Raw genomic sequence first — 15,936 nt, 5'->3', positions numbered from 1 at the left:
CCGGCCCCGCCCCGACCGCGACCGCGGCCGCGCCCACCCGGCCCACGCGCGCTGTCCCCCTTTCTCTTCACCGTCCCCGTCTTCGGCGACTTGCCGCCCGCCTCGGGCTCCCGCAGACTGCCGCCCGGCCCCTTCTCCGGGCTCACCCTGCCCTGGTCCTGGAGCTGGGACGTGATGTGCAGGAGCTCCTCGCCTCCTCACAGCCACCCTGGGAGTTGGTCTCCGCCCCGTTATGGGGATGCCGGACCGACTGATGCACCCCGCTGGTACCCAGTGCAGCTCATACCTGAATCCCGTCACTGACGTCGGAGACAGGATTTATTAAAAACGCAGGCTTCCGGGGTCTGCCTCAGACCTACTGAATAAGGGTCTCCAAGAGTAGGGCCTTCGTCCCGCAGTGCACTTATAATGCCGAGCCCTTCGTGGGCGCCCGGCTTTGTGCTCAGCGCTAGAAGAGGGCAGGGGCGCCGTGGGTGCTGGTCCAGAAGGTCGCAGGCCAGGGGAGAGGACGGATGGACACCTGGACAGATGGCAGGAGACGCCTGCCCAAGCATGTGTGACCAACAGTTAGCTTGTAGATAAAGGCGACTGAGAATGGCACTCAGTTCTTTCCCACAACCCTGGGAATTTGCTTTTTTAAAAGTTTCCAGAGTTATTAAGTTGGAGCCCATTGTACTTTTCCTTTGGAAATGGTACTAGACCATTTAGACCTAGTACTAATGTCTTAAGCTGGTAGGATCTTAAGTGCCCACATTCCCCTTGGTTGATGAAGAAAACAGAAAGAATGGAAAGAGTTGATTGGCTGACGGGGTGGACTGCATTATTGCTGTTAGTCCATTTTTGTACAGTAAGTAAGTATACATTTCAAAAACCATCCCTGAAAATTATCCGAAAGAAATAATTGAGTGTACACAAATTTAACTTTAAGGATCTTATTCTTAGCATTACTTACTGGTTAAATGAACTATGATACAGTGCAATGGGCTAAATCAGATATTAAAAACTAATATTGTAGATCAGAGGTTCTCAAACTTTGTAGTCTCAGGACCCCTTTACACTGTTGAAAATTAATGAGGGCTCCAAAGAGGTTTTGTTTATGTGTGCTACATCTATCAAAACTTTTGAAGTTAAAGCGGAAATTTAAGAAATAATTATTATCTCATTTAAAAATAATAGACTCTGTTATATGGTAACATGAATACATATTTTATGAAAAATAAGTATATAGGGCTTCCCTGGTGGCGCAGTGGCTGAGAGTCAGCCTGCCGATGCAGGGGACACGGGTTTGTGCCCCGGTCCGGGAAGATCCCACGTGCCGCGGAGTGGCTGGGCCCGTGAGCCATGGCCGCTGAGCCTGCGCGTCCGGAGCCTGTGCTCCGCAACGGGAGAGGCCACAACAGTGAGAGGCCCGCGTACCGCAGAAAAAATAAAATATAAATATATATATATATATTCCAAGACAAAAAAAAAATAGAAGAGTGGCATTGTCTTACATTTGTGCTATTTAATGTCAAACTTAATAGAAGAAAGCTGGATTTTCATATCTGCTTTTGCATTCAAACTGTTGCAATATATATTATATCCTCTAAAAAAACTACAGTGTGAGAGGAGACTGAAAAGGCAAATAATGCATTAGAATTAAAATAAGAATAGTTTTGAGCTCATGAACTACCTGAAAATGTCCTGGGACCCCCAGGGTCTCCAGATCACACTTGGAGAACTGGTGTTGCAGAGAAATACCATTGGCATGGAAAGATATTCATGATGTATCAACTTTTAAAGCAGTGTGTGTATTTTTAGAATGAAGATTATGAGCGATTTGTGTTGATGTTTTTTCTTTGTGCTTGTCTGCATTTTCTCATGTCTTTGCCTGTATTACTTTGGTAATAAGATTAAAAATAGTTATTTTTAATTTAAAGATCCTCTTTGATAAGCTCTAGAAGATCAAATGTCCATTGAGCCTCCAGGTGGCTATCAAGTTGTTCTGAATGGGTTTGGGAATTTGAGAGCTGCAGGGGTTATTGTAGTGGCTATTTTATTTTACCAGAAGCCTTTATGATCAATGCGATAAAGCCTCTTAGTAGGGTTTGATGAAAGGGTCAAATGTCACTGATTCACGTAAGAGTCAATCACCTGATACAGACGCATCAGTGGTTGACCGTCAGCCAACTACAGTGTAGAGGTGACTCGTTTCCTATTGTTGCTAACAAATTACTGTAAATTTACTGCCATAAAACAACAATTAATTTTCTTACCTCCTGAGCTCCTCCTCCTGTCAGATCAGCGGTGGCATTAGATTCTCATAGGAGCGTGAACCCTACCATGAACTGCACATGTGAGGGATCTAGGGTGCGGCACTTTATGAGAATCTAATGCCTGATGATCTGAGGTAGAGCTGAGGCGGTGATGCTAGGTCTGGGGAGCGGCTGCAAATATAGATTATCATTAGCAGAAAGATTTGACCATAATAAATCAATTACTTGCAGACTTATATCAAAACCCTATCAGTAAGTGGCAAGTGAAAACAAGCTCAGGGCTCGCACTGATTAAATGTAATGCACTTGAATCATCCCGAAACCATCCTCCCCTCCCCCCGCGCCCCATCTGTGGAAAAACTGTCTTCCACAAAACTGGTTCCTGGTGCCAAAAAGGTTGGGGACCGCTGGGGTAGAGGGAGTGAAGCTAGGGGAGGAGGTGTTATCCTGCCCAGCATAGAGAGATAACAAGGACAATTGTAGTTTGTGAACTCACTCTTGTAGGTGGTGCTTCTACACTCTCACCTTTGGGCCTCCCCTCACCCCAGCCAATTCACCCCAGAAGATGGAGCAAAATGGGAGCCCGAGACAGAGGTGTTGGGCGCCCCTGCTAAGCACTCCAGTTTGGTCGGATTCTCCACTTCTGAGCTTCCTTACAGGAGTACGGGCAGAGCCCCCGGCCCTGCCGGAGGTGGGACTGGATGGGGGGGGGGGCGAAGGGCGGGGGGATTGCTCGGGCCTGCCTGGAGGAGGCGTCCAGCCTGTGCGCCTTTCAGCCTGTGGAGACAGGAAGACTATTCTGTGTCCCAAGTAACCGGCTGACTGCGGCAGTTTGGGGATTATGGTTTGGAATCCACTGTCCCATTCTTAATGCTTTCCATCCGAGAGACTCAGCTGAATTCGCTGATTCGATTTACAGATTTGAACTAAAGGAGCCACATCTAACAGCCTGGCAGCCTGTGGTGTGGAAGGAAAGATCTAGGGATGGAAGGCCCTTTGGGAAGAAACCTCCTTCCTCCACCCTTTCCCCCACCTCTTCCCTCCCTGCTTTGTTGTGGGAATTACCGCAAAGCTCTCAAAAGAATGGGGAAAGGAAAACGCTTACTTCCAAAGGCCTCTCAACTCTTCCGGTTTTAAACAAGAAGAAATGTAGAAAATCTTGAGGCTATTTTTGTTTTGTTTTGTTCCATTCTGGGTTCATAAAATACTTATAATTCCTTCTGCAATGAACGGTTGTGAATCCACCAGGCAAAAGGAACGCCCAAGCAAGCTTTTCTGAGGCTCAAGTCCCTAGGGCTACAGGAGGCCTAGCAAACCTCTGGGGAAACTGCCCACCCCGCCTGCTAAGAGAAAATGCTGTTTTGGCAGATGTTTGCAAAGGACTATCAAGGGCTATTGAGAGATTTACAAATCTCAAAAGCTCTTAAGGCTTCTCAAAATCCACTATTTACTCATGGCTCACTCTTGCCTACCAAATTAGGTCCCAACTTTGTAGCTTACTGATTTAGAATATTTCTTAATTTATATTCAACTTTTTCCTTTTTTTCTGATGACAGAGAATTTAAAAATTTTGGGACTTCATGTGCGACCCTGGCCATTTTTAGCCCCTGGAGATTGCACCTAGCTTCCTATATATTCCTTCAGTCTTTTTTAAGTCACATGTATTAACACGTTTGCAAAAAATGAAATTATGCTAAGAATACTTCACTGCAACTTGCTTTTTCCCATTTGGCATATCCAGAACGTCTTTTCATGCTAGTAAATGTGGATCTTTTTTGATGTTACACAAATCCTCTCCATAGAGCCAAGGTGGTCTATTTGCATGCTTCATACTTCCCCACTCCTGTATTCTGCATTTTTCTTTTTGCTTGGGACATGATTCTTTTTTCTTTTTCCTGGCTACATAAACCCTATCCACTCTTTTTAAAAAAATTTTATTTTATTGAAGTATAGTTGATTTACAATGTTGTATTAGTTTCAGGTGTACAGCAAAGTGAATCAGTTTATATATATATATATGTGTGTATATATATACTTTTTCAGATTTTCTATTATAGGTTATTACAAGATATTGAATATAGTTCCCTGTGCTATACAGTAGGACCTTGCTGATTATCCATCCTACATATACTAGGTTTGCATTTGCTAATCCCAGACTCCCAATCCCTCCCTCCTCCACCCCTCGGCAACCACAAGTCTGTTCTCTACTTCTCTACGTCTGTGTGTCTGTTTAGTAGATCAGTTCATTTGTGTCGTATTTTAGATTCCACATATAAATGATATCTTATGGTATTGTCTTTTTCTTTCTGACTTACCTTAGTATGAGCAGTCTTCAGTGGCTGGAAACCTTGTTTCCACTCTGAAACTCATGGGGGTGCACTGAGGTGAGAGGCTCCAGGGCAGGTAAGAGGGGACACGGGACTGCGTCACAGCTGTGCTGTTTTATCCCACGTGGAGACAGAGCAATTCTGAGCCAAGAGTTCTTTCAGGATTGTGTTGGGGAGGGCTAAACATAACAAAACAACAAGCGAACGGAAAAACAAAGAAACCCACACACCAAACCTCCACAAGAAGGCAGCTGGTCTCCTGCTCTTCACCTGCTTGCCAGCATCAGCCTGTTCACTCCCTCTGAATTAGTGATGTCTTTGGACTGGATTTTTGTCTGCCTCCATGTTGACCATACACTTTTGCTCAGTGAATGTTTCCTCGTGAAACTTCCACCATAGTGCTAACTTATGTCAGAAAGCCAGAGCTTCTAGATGCCTCTAAAGGACAAACTGCTCCTTTTCACCACCTCCAGCCTTCGTTGTCATTAATTCAGGGACTCAGATGGCTTCAACAGGGCTTCCATCTGTAGTATCCCTGATTAGACTGTACCTGTCCAGGTTTTCTATTCTTTTTCCCTTAATCAGTGACTTCAGCTTTTTGCCTTTAAGCCGGTCAGACTTACAAGTCGAGGTTTTTCTTTCTTCCCTTCATGCTTTTTAAAATATGGATGTGGCATTCATCTTTTTCTTTTTCTTTTTTTTTTTTTTTCACAAAGCACGTTGCTGTGATTCTCTTTCCCTTTTAGGAAAACAGAATTTTTGTATTCTCCAAATATTCCAATTGGGACAGTTACACAAGTAGTTTAATTAGAGCATTCTGAGGGACTTCCCTGGCTGCGCAGTGGCTAAGAATCCGCCTGCCAATGCAGGGAACACAGGTTCGAGCCCTGGTCTGGAAAGATCCCACACGCCGCGGAGCAACTAAGCCTGTGTGCCACAAATACTGAGCCTGCGCTCTAGAGCCCGTGAGCCACAACTACTGAAGTCCGTGCGCCTAGAGCCGGTGCTCTGCAACAAGAGAAGCCACCGCAATGAGAAGCCCACTCACCTCAACTAGAGAACGCCTGCGCGCAACAACGAAGGCCCAACGCAGCCAAAACTAATAAATAAATAAAATTTAAAAAGAAAAAAGCATTCTGAGATAGACGGTTGAAAATATAGTACTATAATTTATTTTAGCAAACACTGCTTACGTTAAGAATGTTTGCAATGACAGAATTTTTTGCCTGGAATCCTTGCCACTAAAACCTAAATGCATGGATATGCATACATTCCTTAAATTCTTATGGACGTTAATAAAGACCTACCTGACAAAGGGCTTGTGTGCAGAATAAGGACTTCCTACAAATCAATAATAAAAAGACCAACACAATGAAAAATGAGCAAAACACTTGAGGACAGTTCACAAAATAAAATGTACAAATGGCTGTTAAACATATTAAAAGATATGTTCAACCTCTTGAGTCATCAGAGAAATGCAAGTTAAAAGCACAGTAAGATACCACTACATATCCACCAAAACTGCTAAAATTGAAGACTGACAACACCAAAGATTGATGAGGATTCAGAGCAACTGGGCCTCTGATAGTTGGCAGTAGGAGGATAAAACGGTACAACCCCTTTGGAGAACTGTCAGTTTCTGATGAAGTTAGACATACAACTATGCCCTATGACCTGGTGACTGTACTCCAAGGTATGGGCCCAAGCAATGAAAGAACGTGTTCACAAAAAAAGATTAGCATGTTTAGAGCAGTTTTATTCAGCCCCCAACTGGGAACAATCCAAATGTCTACCAACAAGAGTGAATAAACAGGCTTGTACAATATACTTCCACTCAGTAAGAAAAAGGAACAGATGACTTGACACATGCAACATGAATTTCAAAACCTTATGTTGAAAGAAGGCAGACGCAAAACACGTGTATACTGTTTGATTCCATATACATGAAGCTCAAGAACAAGTACAGGTAATCCATGGCGCCGGCAGTCATCAAGCGGTGGCCTCCGGGGTGAAGTACTCTGCAAGGGGGCAGGAGGGAACTGCGGGGGGAATGGAAATGTTTTGTCTGCATCTGTCAGGACTTATCAAGCTGCCTACTTAAGATGTGGGTATTTTTATTGGATACAAATTACACAATTAAAAAAAACTGAGGAAAAAGGTACCGCTCTTAAGCTGAGTGATGGGCACACAGGTGGTGTTTTTTACTCTATAGACATACGCTATATATGCCTCATTCTCTATATCAACAGAACAATTTTCTTTAAACATCAATCTTTCCAGGGACTTCCCTGGCGGTCCAGCGGTTAAGGCTCCAAGCTTCCACTGCAGGGAGCACAGGATCGATTCCTGGTCGGGGGAACTAAGTTCCTGCATGCCTCGCAGCATGGCCAAAAAAAAAAAAAAAGAGGTCAATCCTTCCACATGTACTTACCTTTTGAGCCGTTTGATTAATTAGGAATTATTTAAACTTTAAGGTTTGAAAAAGGATTTAAAAAAATTGTGGAAATGCTTCATTTAAAATACAAGACATGACTACCTCACGAGTTTTAAAAAGTCAATTTCCCCTACATCAAATTTTTGGGTTTTATGTGTCAGAATATCAGAGATAGAATAAAAAAGATTGCTAACTTTTTGGATAACTAAGAAAAATACATATTTAGCATTGCTCAATTTCTAGAATAACTCTATAATTCCTCAGTCTGTTAAAATGAGCTTCAGGGGATCTTTGCTTTCTTTTTTTTTTTTTTTGAGGTAAGCGGGCCTCTCACTGTTGCGGCCTCTCCTGTTGCGGAGCACAGGCTCAGGACGCTTAGGCTCAGCGGCCATGGCTCACGGGCCCAGCCGCTCCGCGGCATGTGGGATCTTCCCGGACCGGGGCACGAACCCGTATCCCCTGCATCGGCAGGCGGACTCTCAACCACTGCGCCACCAGGGAAGTCTGCAGCATGTCTAATACTTAAAATTCATTTTCGAGACCTCATTTCCCGAATAGACTTGAGCTCAAAAGGCTAATTCTTCAGAGGTTGTTTCCCCAAAATGAGTATTTTGCAATTTTGCCTGCTGCCCAAGTAAACACTGGTGTTGGGCTTGGAGTCACGTGGGAGTGGAAAATAAAAAAAAAAAAACACTTAACACATTTCACTCTTATTTTTTCTATAAAAATATAACTCTTTATTAAATAACATGCACAAATATCTAGTCATTTATTAAACAGATATGATTTAGAACAAGATTTAAAGAAATACAAATCCTCAGGTACAATTTAGTATCTTGTTCATGATATTTGAATAGTTAAAAAAAAAAAAATCACTGATTAAACTAACCACCCTTTATTTCTCTTTCAGAATCCTATATCTTTTTAGGCATATACCCCATTCCAAGTTTTTTTTCTAGCATTTTAGAGCTTCAGAATAATCTTTAATATCAAGAGCCCTTAACTTACTTACTTAAGTATAAATTCCCAAGGAGAAGGCATTCACTTTTTTTTTTTTTTTTAAGCTATCCGATTAGCTTCGAATGAGTCACTTTACAAAGGGAATCTGCAGAAGCAGCATCATGGCAGACAGGCTCCAGCAACTTGAGGTACCACTGAACAGGGTGAGAACTGTGGTTAGTACTAAAAAGCTGGGATGACTATAATATGCCAGATTTCTGCTTGCTTGGTTTTTCTCTTCTGCAGCTTGTTCTGTTTGGCCAAACAGTGATTTTTTTTCCGCACCCCCTTCTCTGGTTGAACCATCAGAACAAACTGCTGTATAAACTTACCCTTCTCTTATTTTCTATGATTTCAATGCTCAATAATCTGTTTTTTTTTATTTTTAGGCAAAAGTATAAACAAAATTTGCATTAAGTTTTTCATATTAAAAAGTATTGCTTTTATAAATTAGTTTTTAATGTTCCCAGCCTTAATAAACTTAACGTCAACAAAACCAGTGCTTCAAAATCTACCCTGCCTTTCTTGGCCCCATTTATCCAATAAAAAAGGCCAAAATCTTTCACCTAAATTTCTAAAGACTACTACATCCAATCTTTATAATAAAGTCCTTGCACTGTGTAGTTTTCACACGTGCTGCTTTATTGCGCATGCCAAGTACAGTATCAATTAAAATATAAACTGATGTAAAAATTCAAAAATCCCTAAGCTTAACATATACCTTTGCACTCAAAAACTTCAATTTTACATTCTTTCCCACTAGCTGGGATTTCCAACTTGCAAGCTGAATTTAAATAACTTTATTCCTCATATATTCTTTTCACTTTTCTCAATCAGAATAAAAAAACACCCAGTATTATTTTATAATTCAAGAAAGTATTGTGGAAAGTTCTGTAAGTCTTATCTCATATACTTATGATCAATTTTACACATAACCTATCTTCTTTCCAAAAATGTTTAGTGAGTTTAACAGCAGGTTTCAGATCTGAAATATTCCTGAATATTTAATTTACATCATGTTACAGGAGAAACTGGACTTTTTCTAAGTATACTGCTAATTATTTTATTAAAAACAGCATACCAAATCTTATTTTAATTATAAAATTTTGAAAATTATATGTTTTGCATCTTGATACAAGGAAAAAATACAACATATTAATCAATATTTCATAAACACTGCAGAGATCGATCAGAATATGCCCATTTCTTTTACCTATTTTGACTACCAAATATCTCTTTTTTGAGTACTCAGTTGTTATTTTAAAAGTGCAAAGGTTATTAAGCTTAGAACATTATATTTAAGCAATGTAAAAAAGTTTTACAATGATTTAACATGACCAATAAAATTTATTAAACATATTTACATATATTCACAGATTCTTTCATATTTGAGTATTAAAATAGACATTTACAATTTCAGAATTTTCATTCAAAGGCATTTTTGGGGGGAAGAGGAGAATAGGCTCTATCGTGAGATGAAAAAAGAGCTGTTTCTTTGCATGACTAATTCTAAATAAAATGTCCAACATAGTAAGTCATAGGTACTATCCTGGGAGACTGGTATGAAACACCTTACACTACCGTCAGGCATCGCTATGGAGAGAATTAAATTATAGGAAGCATGCAGTATGGCTAAGTCACAGTCTCTACAGTTCTGTGATGGAAACAAGCTAACTCAGACACGCATGCCTTATTTAAAAGTCCTGCTACCTCAACACACTATCACTACACTCCATACCATACAAACTACAACTTTGGTCCTTAAACATTAGACAAAACAGTTTTACAATTATTTCTTTGTATATGTTTTGACTACCGATCCCTTTGTATACATTTTGACCATTAATTACAAGATTTACATCTGCACAATATGTATAAAATAAGTTATTAAAAAGGAAGACAATATTAAAACTTTCAAAAAGAAAGCTGTACAATTAACTTACAGATAAAATAAACTGAAGAAATTTTGTGCCAAGTTTTCCTTCCACATTAGAAACTATTTGGTAGGAATTGAGCCTTTTAGTTTGCTGATCTGTTTTAGTAGAACTTGACAGAACCTCAACACCCGTGGTCACCTCGTATGTAGAGCACTAACAGCTTCCAGCGCCATTAGCAGATCCTCAGCTCCCTAAACATCTACCTCGTCTGCCAACGTGCTCTAACGCGATAGTCACCTTTCACCAATATAAATAATAGTTTTCAGTTAGAAACTGCTTGGATCTAAGATCCAAAATAATTCTTTTCATTTTTAATAAAATGACAGTGTTTACTACATCACCAACTTTAGTCGAACTTTACTAATAGCTGTGAAGGCGTAATACCATATTTTTGTCAAAAGGCAGTATTCCATAGTATAATACTCTTAAGCCTCACTCATTTAAAACACCACCACCAGGAAGTCACGGCTGCTATATAGGAGTCAATTCAAAGTCATCATTCACATCAACAAGGGGCACGTAAAACTCCTGGATTTCATAAATGCTGATAGATTTATAGGTGGCAGGATCGAGTTCCTGGAGTTTGAGCTGCCATTCTAACCTCTGGACGGCATTTAAAGCTGCAGCTTCATGTTGTTGCCTCATTAAAAGACAGGTCTATTTAAAAGAAGAGAAGAATTCAGTGATTATTTATTACAATTGCTTTGTTTAAAAATTCATCTCATGCATCGTTTCTTTAGGGTGTAAGATGGATATACTAGGGTATGTGAAGCTTCTGAGTTACACGTCCATTTCTGGTTTACCCTGTCTGTATCCATACACCAAATACTTATGGACCCACAACTTCACACTCATCTAACAGACTTTAATTTGAAACTGCTCTTTCAAGCAATAAAATTTCAAATTATCAGAAGAATCAAGAAAATCTAAGGAAAAGTGATTTCTGAAATGATTCAAACCAAATAATTTTCTTTACAGATTACTTGCAAAATACATTTCTTCTCTTCTTGTTCTCCCCTCTTTCACATGCTGGAACTATAACCAGACTCATACACTGGATAACAAATATGAAGATCTCCATTAGAAACTGCTTTTTCTCTGGTAGCTGCACCATGTATATGAAATTGGACCCGAAAAATGGGGGGGTCTTTATCTTCCTTTATCTTCCAAAGTGCGACCTCATGAGGATTCACCACTAACTGGTCTTTCCTTTCCTAACCATTCCTCTCTAACACAGCTACAGTTTCTGTTTATGAAGGGGAAGTATCCAGTTAAAGTGAACTTCTAAACATACATACCTTTAATTTGTCAAATTTATCGTCCACATCTTGTAACCAAGACATGAATTGTCTTGCATTAAAACGATCCCTCACAGAAGTTTTACTGTCATCAGACTGAAAGAAAACATTAAAATTGTTGGATATTATAAAATAAAATAACCTACTTTAAAATCTGTATGCCATTTTATCTTTTTATGGTATATTCTACTTTTAAAGGAATGATGAAAAGTATACTTCAAAGAAAGATAACATAATCTGAATATTTTGAAAATCTGATAAAGTATTTCCATACTGAGATTAGTTATTAGAATTATTAGGGTGCTAGGTTTAGTTATTAATTAAATAGAATCCTACCGATCTGTGTGTCAAAAATGTCTCAGAAAGGCATGTCATATGAAGTGACATGCCTGTGACTTCTTATTAAAGCACAATTGATTAAGAAATTAATTTTAATGTTATCGTTTACCACATGTGGGGAGAAAAAAATGTTAAGGTGGGAGACAGGCCTTTGGGGCTGACATTTCTTCCAGGACCAGTCCTTTGGAGTGCTCACAAAGAAATTCTATACCAACTCTTAAGAACACCAGTTTTGGTATTCTTTTAAGATAGGCTATATTCAAACACCAGCTTTGTATCTTACTGTGTAATCTCAAACTAATTACATACTCTTTCAATTTTCTATTCTGTGAAATCGGGTAACAGCACCTCTTTTAATCTTGTTTGAGAATTGAGAGTCACTAAGCCCTTGTTCTAACGCTTGGGCAATGGGAAGCACTGGGTCTGACAAACAACCGCTGCTGTTACTGCCGCCAAAGCTCTGACCACCAACCAGCACCATCGAGGTGGCATCCAGGCAACGCAGTCACACTACTCACATTCTCGGCTGTTACCACCTCCTCCTTGGTCTTCAGGTAAGACCTTTGGACTGTTTTCAATTTTATTATTGAACCTTTTTTATTATTACAAGTTTATTTTGAAAAGGAAGAGGTCTGATATGAGAATGGCTAAAGGATGGCCCAAGCCCCTACCCAAGGAAGCGGACTTGTTCCTTAGTCCCTCAGCAGCTATGCTCACCTGAACAAGCCTGCTCCTCAGTGGAGAGACCGTCTACCAACTGTAAAGCCAGCCATACAAGGGTGGGTAACAGGCCCACAGTCATCCTCAAGACGATGACTAAGTTCTTCTGCCCTTCAACTATTAGGTGGCTTGTGGCCTGATCCTTTTTAGTCTCTGATTTGGGGATCATTCTGAGGGTTTACTAGGAAAATTCACTTCTTTTCAGAAATTCTGTTTATAACCCATCTGGGACTCCTGTTTTTTTTTTTTTTTCAGGTGAGAAAAGTAAAGTCCAGAGAGAACTAAGTAACTTTCTCTGTAATATACTGCATATACTTTGTACCTCTATAGTTTGTCTGATTTAAAACAGTATTTTCTAGTCTTTTTTGGTGATAATCCTTCACTGTCTGTGTTTATACTTTTATATTCTGTCTTATGACCAAAGAATTTCATTCTGGTTTATGAAGCACAAAAAAATTCTGAACAACTGATGTCTAGCTCTGAATTCACGTAATTTACATGTGGCAGTAAACTCTTTTCAAGCCGTAGCTACAGTTTTCCACAGTTGTGTTAATTTGTCCCAACAACATCCAAGATCCAAACAAAGCCTGGCCCTCTCTCAGCACTAGCACGACCTGAGCTCCACCTGTCGCCCTTTCTAGCTTCCAGCAGCTTCCACTTTAGAAGCAACTTACAAGTTATCTATAAAAAGCACTTTAGTGTGCAAGAGTTGTTTTCTCCTTTGAGCTTTACTGATTGTTGAATTCATGTTTCTTCTGAGGACCCAGATTACCAAAGGTGCCTGCTATCCTAAGAGCACTAAAGGCCATGGCTAGTCCTTTACCTGGGCATCCAGGGGCACGCTGTACACTTCTGCATCCAGGAGAACAGTGCATGCGCTGAACGGCAGTGTCTGATTTGCCAGTGTTCTTGCAGCTCTGTAATGAACCCGAAGAACTTCCTGTTCATTGGATACAATGAGTTTTTCCTAGTTGAACAAAGAATTAAAAAAACAACAATTCTTCAACCACTTGTTCTTCAAATAAAAATAAAATCACTTAGGGCTTCCCTGGTGGTGCAGTGGTTAGGAATCCGCCTGCCAACTCAGGGGACACAGGTTCGAGCCCTGCTCCGGGAGGATCCCACATGCCGTGGAGCAACCAAGCCCATGCGCCACAACTGCTGAGCCTGTGCTCTGGAGCCTGCGAGCCACAAATGCTGAGCCCGAGTGCCACAACTACTGAAGCCCATGCGCCTGGAGCCCGTGCTCTGCAGCAAGAGAGGCCACCCTCACACTGCAACGAAGAGTAGTCCCCGCTCGCCGCAACTAGAGAGAAGCCCGCGCACAGCAACAAAGGCCCAACACAGCCAAAAATAAAAATAAATAAATAAATTTAAGAAAATAAATAAATAAAATCACTTAAAGTGCTAAAGAACTTCAATCTCAGAGTTTTTCTTTCACAGTAAGCTTGAGAAATTTGAGAACTCCAAGGGTTCCAAAAGTATAAGCAAATTTCCTTTCCAAAATCAGCAGTCTCTTTTTAAAAATCATCTTAAAATGTACAATGATGGCTTTTAGTATACAGTTGTCCCTTGGTATCTGCGGGGGGTTGGTTCCAGGACCCCCACAGATACCAAAATCCATGGATGCTCAAGTCCCTTATATAAAATGGCATAATATATGCATATAAGCTACACACATACTCCCGTATACTTTAAATCATCTCTAGGTTACTTATGATACCTAATACAAGGTAAATGCTGTGTAAATTTGCCAGTGTGTGGCAAATTCAAGTTTCGCTTTTTGGAACTTTCTGGAATATTTTTTCTTGAGTATTCTGATCTGCGGTTAGTTGAAACCATGGATGCAGAACCTGCAGATATGGAGGGCCAACTGAATTCACCAAGATGTTCAACCATCATCACTAATTCCAGAACTTTTTCATCACCCCAAGAAGAAACCCCATGCCCATCAGCAGTCACTCTGCATTCCCCTACTTCCCCTGACAACAGCGACTCTACTTTCTGTTTCTATGGATTTACTTATGAACACGTCACACAGATGGAATCACATGGTAACCTGGTCTTTTGTGACTGGCTTCTTTCACATCACATGTTTTCAAGGTTCATCTGTGTTGCAGCATGTATCAGTACCTCATTCCTTTTTTTTTTTTTTTTCCCCTCATTCCTTTTTACCACATTTTTTTTATCCATTCATCAGTTGATGGTCTTTTGGGCTGTTTCTTCCTTTGGGCTATCATGAATGAAGCTGCTACGAACACTCATGCTCAATTTTTGTTTGAATGTATATGTTTATTTCTCCTGGGTAAATAACTAGGAGTGGGACTGCTGGGTTATAATGGTAGTTTTATGCTTAACTTGCTGACAAACTGCCAAAATGTTTTCGACAGCAACTGTATCATTTTACGTTCTCCCCAGCAATGTACAGCGTTCCAGTGTTTTCACACCCTTGCCCATATATGTTTTTGTCTGTCTTTCTTATTATATCCATTCTAACTGTTCTGACGTGATACACCATTGTGGTGGCAGCTTCTCTTTTATAATGAATATTTCATAGCAACAAACACACTGTACTCTAATGCTAACTACAGTTGACCCTTGAACAACGTGGGTTTGAACCGAGCAGGTCCACTTATACATGAGTATTTTTCAATAAATACGTATGACAGTCCTACACAATCCATGGCTGGTTGAATCCATGGATGCAGAAATGTGGATACGGAGGGCTGACTCTAAAGTTATAAGTTAATTTTTGACTATGCGAAGGGTTGGTGCCCCTAACCCTCATGCTGTGCAAGAGTCAACTGTACTTGTAAACCTCTGACAATCACAGTACAATCCTGCCTTAATGTGTTAAGTGGGATCCAAAACTTCCACTTATGTAATACAGTCGCTCTTTTGTAAGGTTAATGCCAATATAGGCAATCCTCTGCATTTAGCAGATGGGAATTCCTGAGGTCCTGCTGCAGACCTTAGCCTGTCCGGAAGGCTGGGCTGGGAGAAGACTAAACACGTGGCTGGTCTTGTCCCCACCATGTTGCCTATTCACCCCTCAACTGACAAGAAATTTATCCTTCCCCCATTCTTAACCACTGTGCCACCAGGGAAGCCCTGACAGTCCTATTTAATCTGTTATAAATTGTAATGTGATAAATTACACTCAAAAGAGAAGAGTTAAGTCCAATACTTATAATTTATGAATTTAAGTGCAAGTTTAAGGTGGGATTTTAAGTGATAAATATCCAAACACGTGGTCAGATACTAAGAAAAAATAGCTAGAAGAAAAAATACTTTCTAAAAAGTTGGCTGGGGACTTCCCTGGTGGCACAGTGGTTAAGAATCGCCTGCCAATGCAGGGGACACAGGTTCGAGCCCTGGTCCAGGAATATCCCACATGCCGTGGACCAACTAAGCCTGGGTGCCACAACTACTGAGCCTGCATGCCACAACTACTGAGCCCACGTGCCACAACTACTGAAGCCTGCGCACCTGCGTGCCTAGAGCCCGTGCTCCACAACAAGAGAAGCCACCATAATGAGAAGCCTGTGCACCGCAAGGAAGAGTAGCCCTTGCTCGCTGCAACTAGAGAAAGCCTGCGCGCAGCAACAAAGACCCAACACAGCCCCC

General features: G+C 40.7%; 1 protein-coding gene across 4 annotated transcripts in view; it reads right to left on the bottom strand.

The window, feature by feature from the left end:
* Positions 1-7,724: 7,724 nt before the first annotated feature.
* ANKRD12 (ankyrin repeat domain 12) overlaps positions 7,725-15,936 on the bottom strand; it is an 85,658-nt gene continuing 77,446 nt past the window's right edge. For 3 of the 4 annotated variants that reach the window (XM_024763941.1, XM_024763943.1, XM_024763944.1), the window contains 3 exons: positions 13,133-13,276; positions 11,251-11,346; positions 7,725-10,609 (listed from right to left, as the gene is read on the bottom strand). In XM_024763941.1, coding sequence (XP_024619709.1) covers positions 10,424-10,609; positions 11,251-11,346; positions 13,133-13,276 — 426 coding nt within the window. In that variant the 3' untranslated portion in view covers positions 7,725-10,423. The remainder of the gene's footprint in view (positions 10,610-11,250; positions 11,347-13,132; positions 13,277-15,936) is intronic. The other variant, XR_003005778.1, reaches the window with a different exon arrangement.

This window comes from Neophocaena asiaeorientalis, unplaced genomic scaffold (assembly GCF_003031525.2).
Source record: "Neophocaena asiaeorientalis asiaeorientalis breed wild unplaced genomic scaffold, Neophocaena_asiaeorientalis_V1.1 scaffold110, whole genome shotgun sequence".
NCBI lineage: Eukaryota > Metazoa > Chordata > Mammalia > Artiodactyla > Phocoenidae > Neophocaena > Neophocaena asiaeorientalis.
The sequence above is the reverse complement of the archived record's forward strand: the minus strand, read 5'-3'. Positions and strand labels throughout refer to the sequence as shown.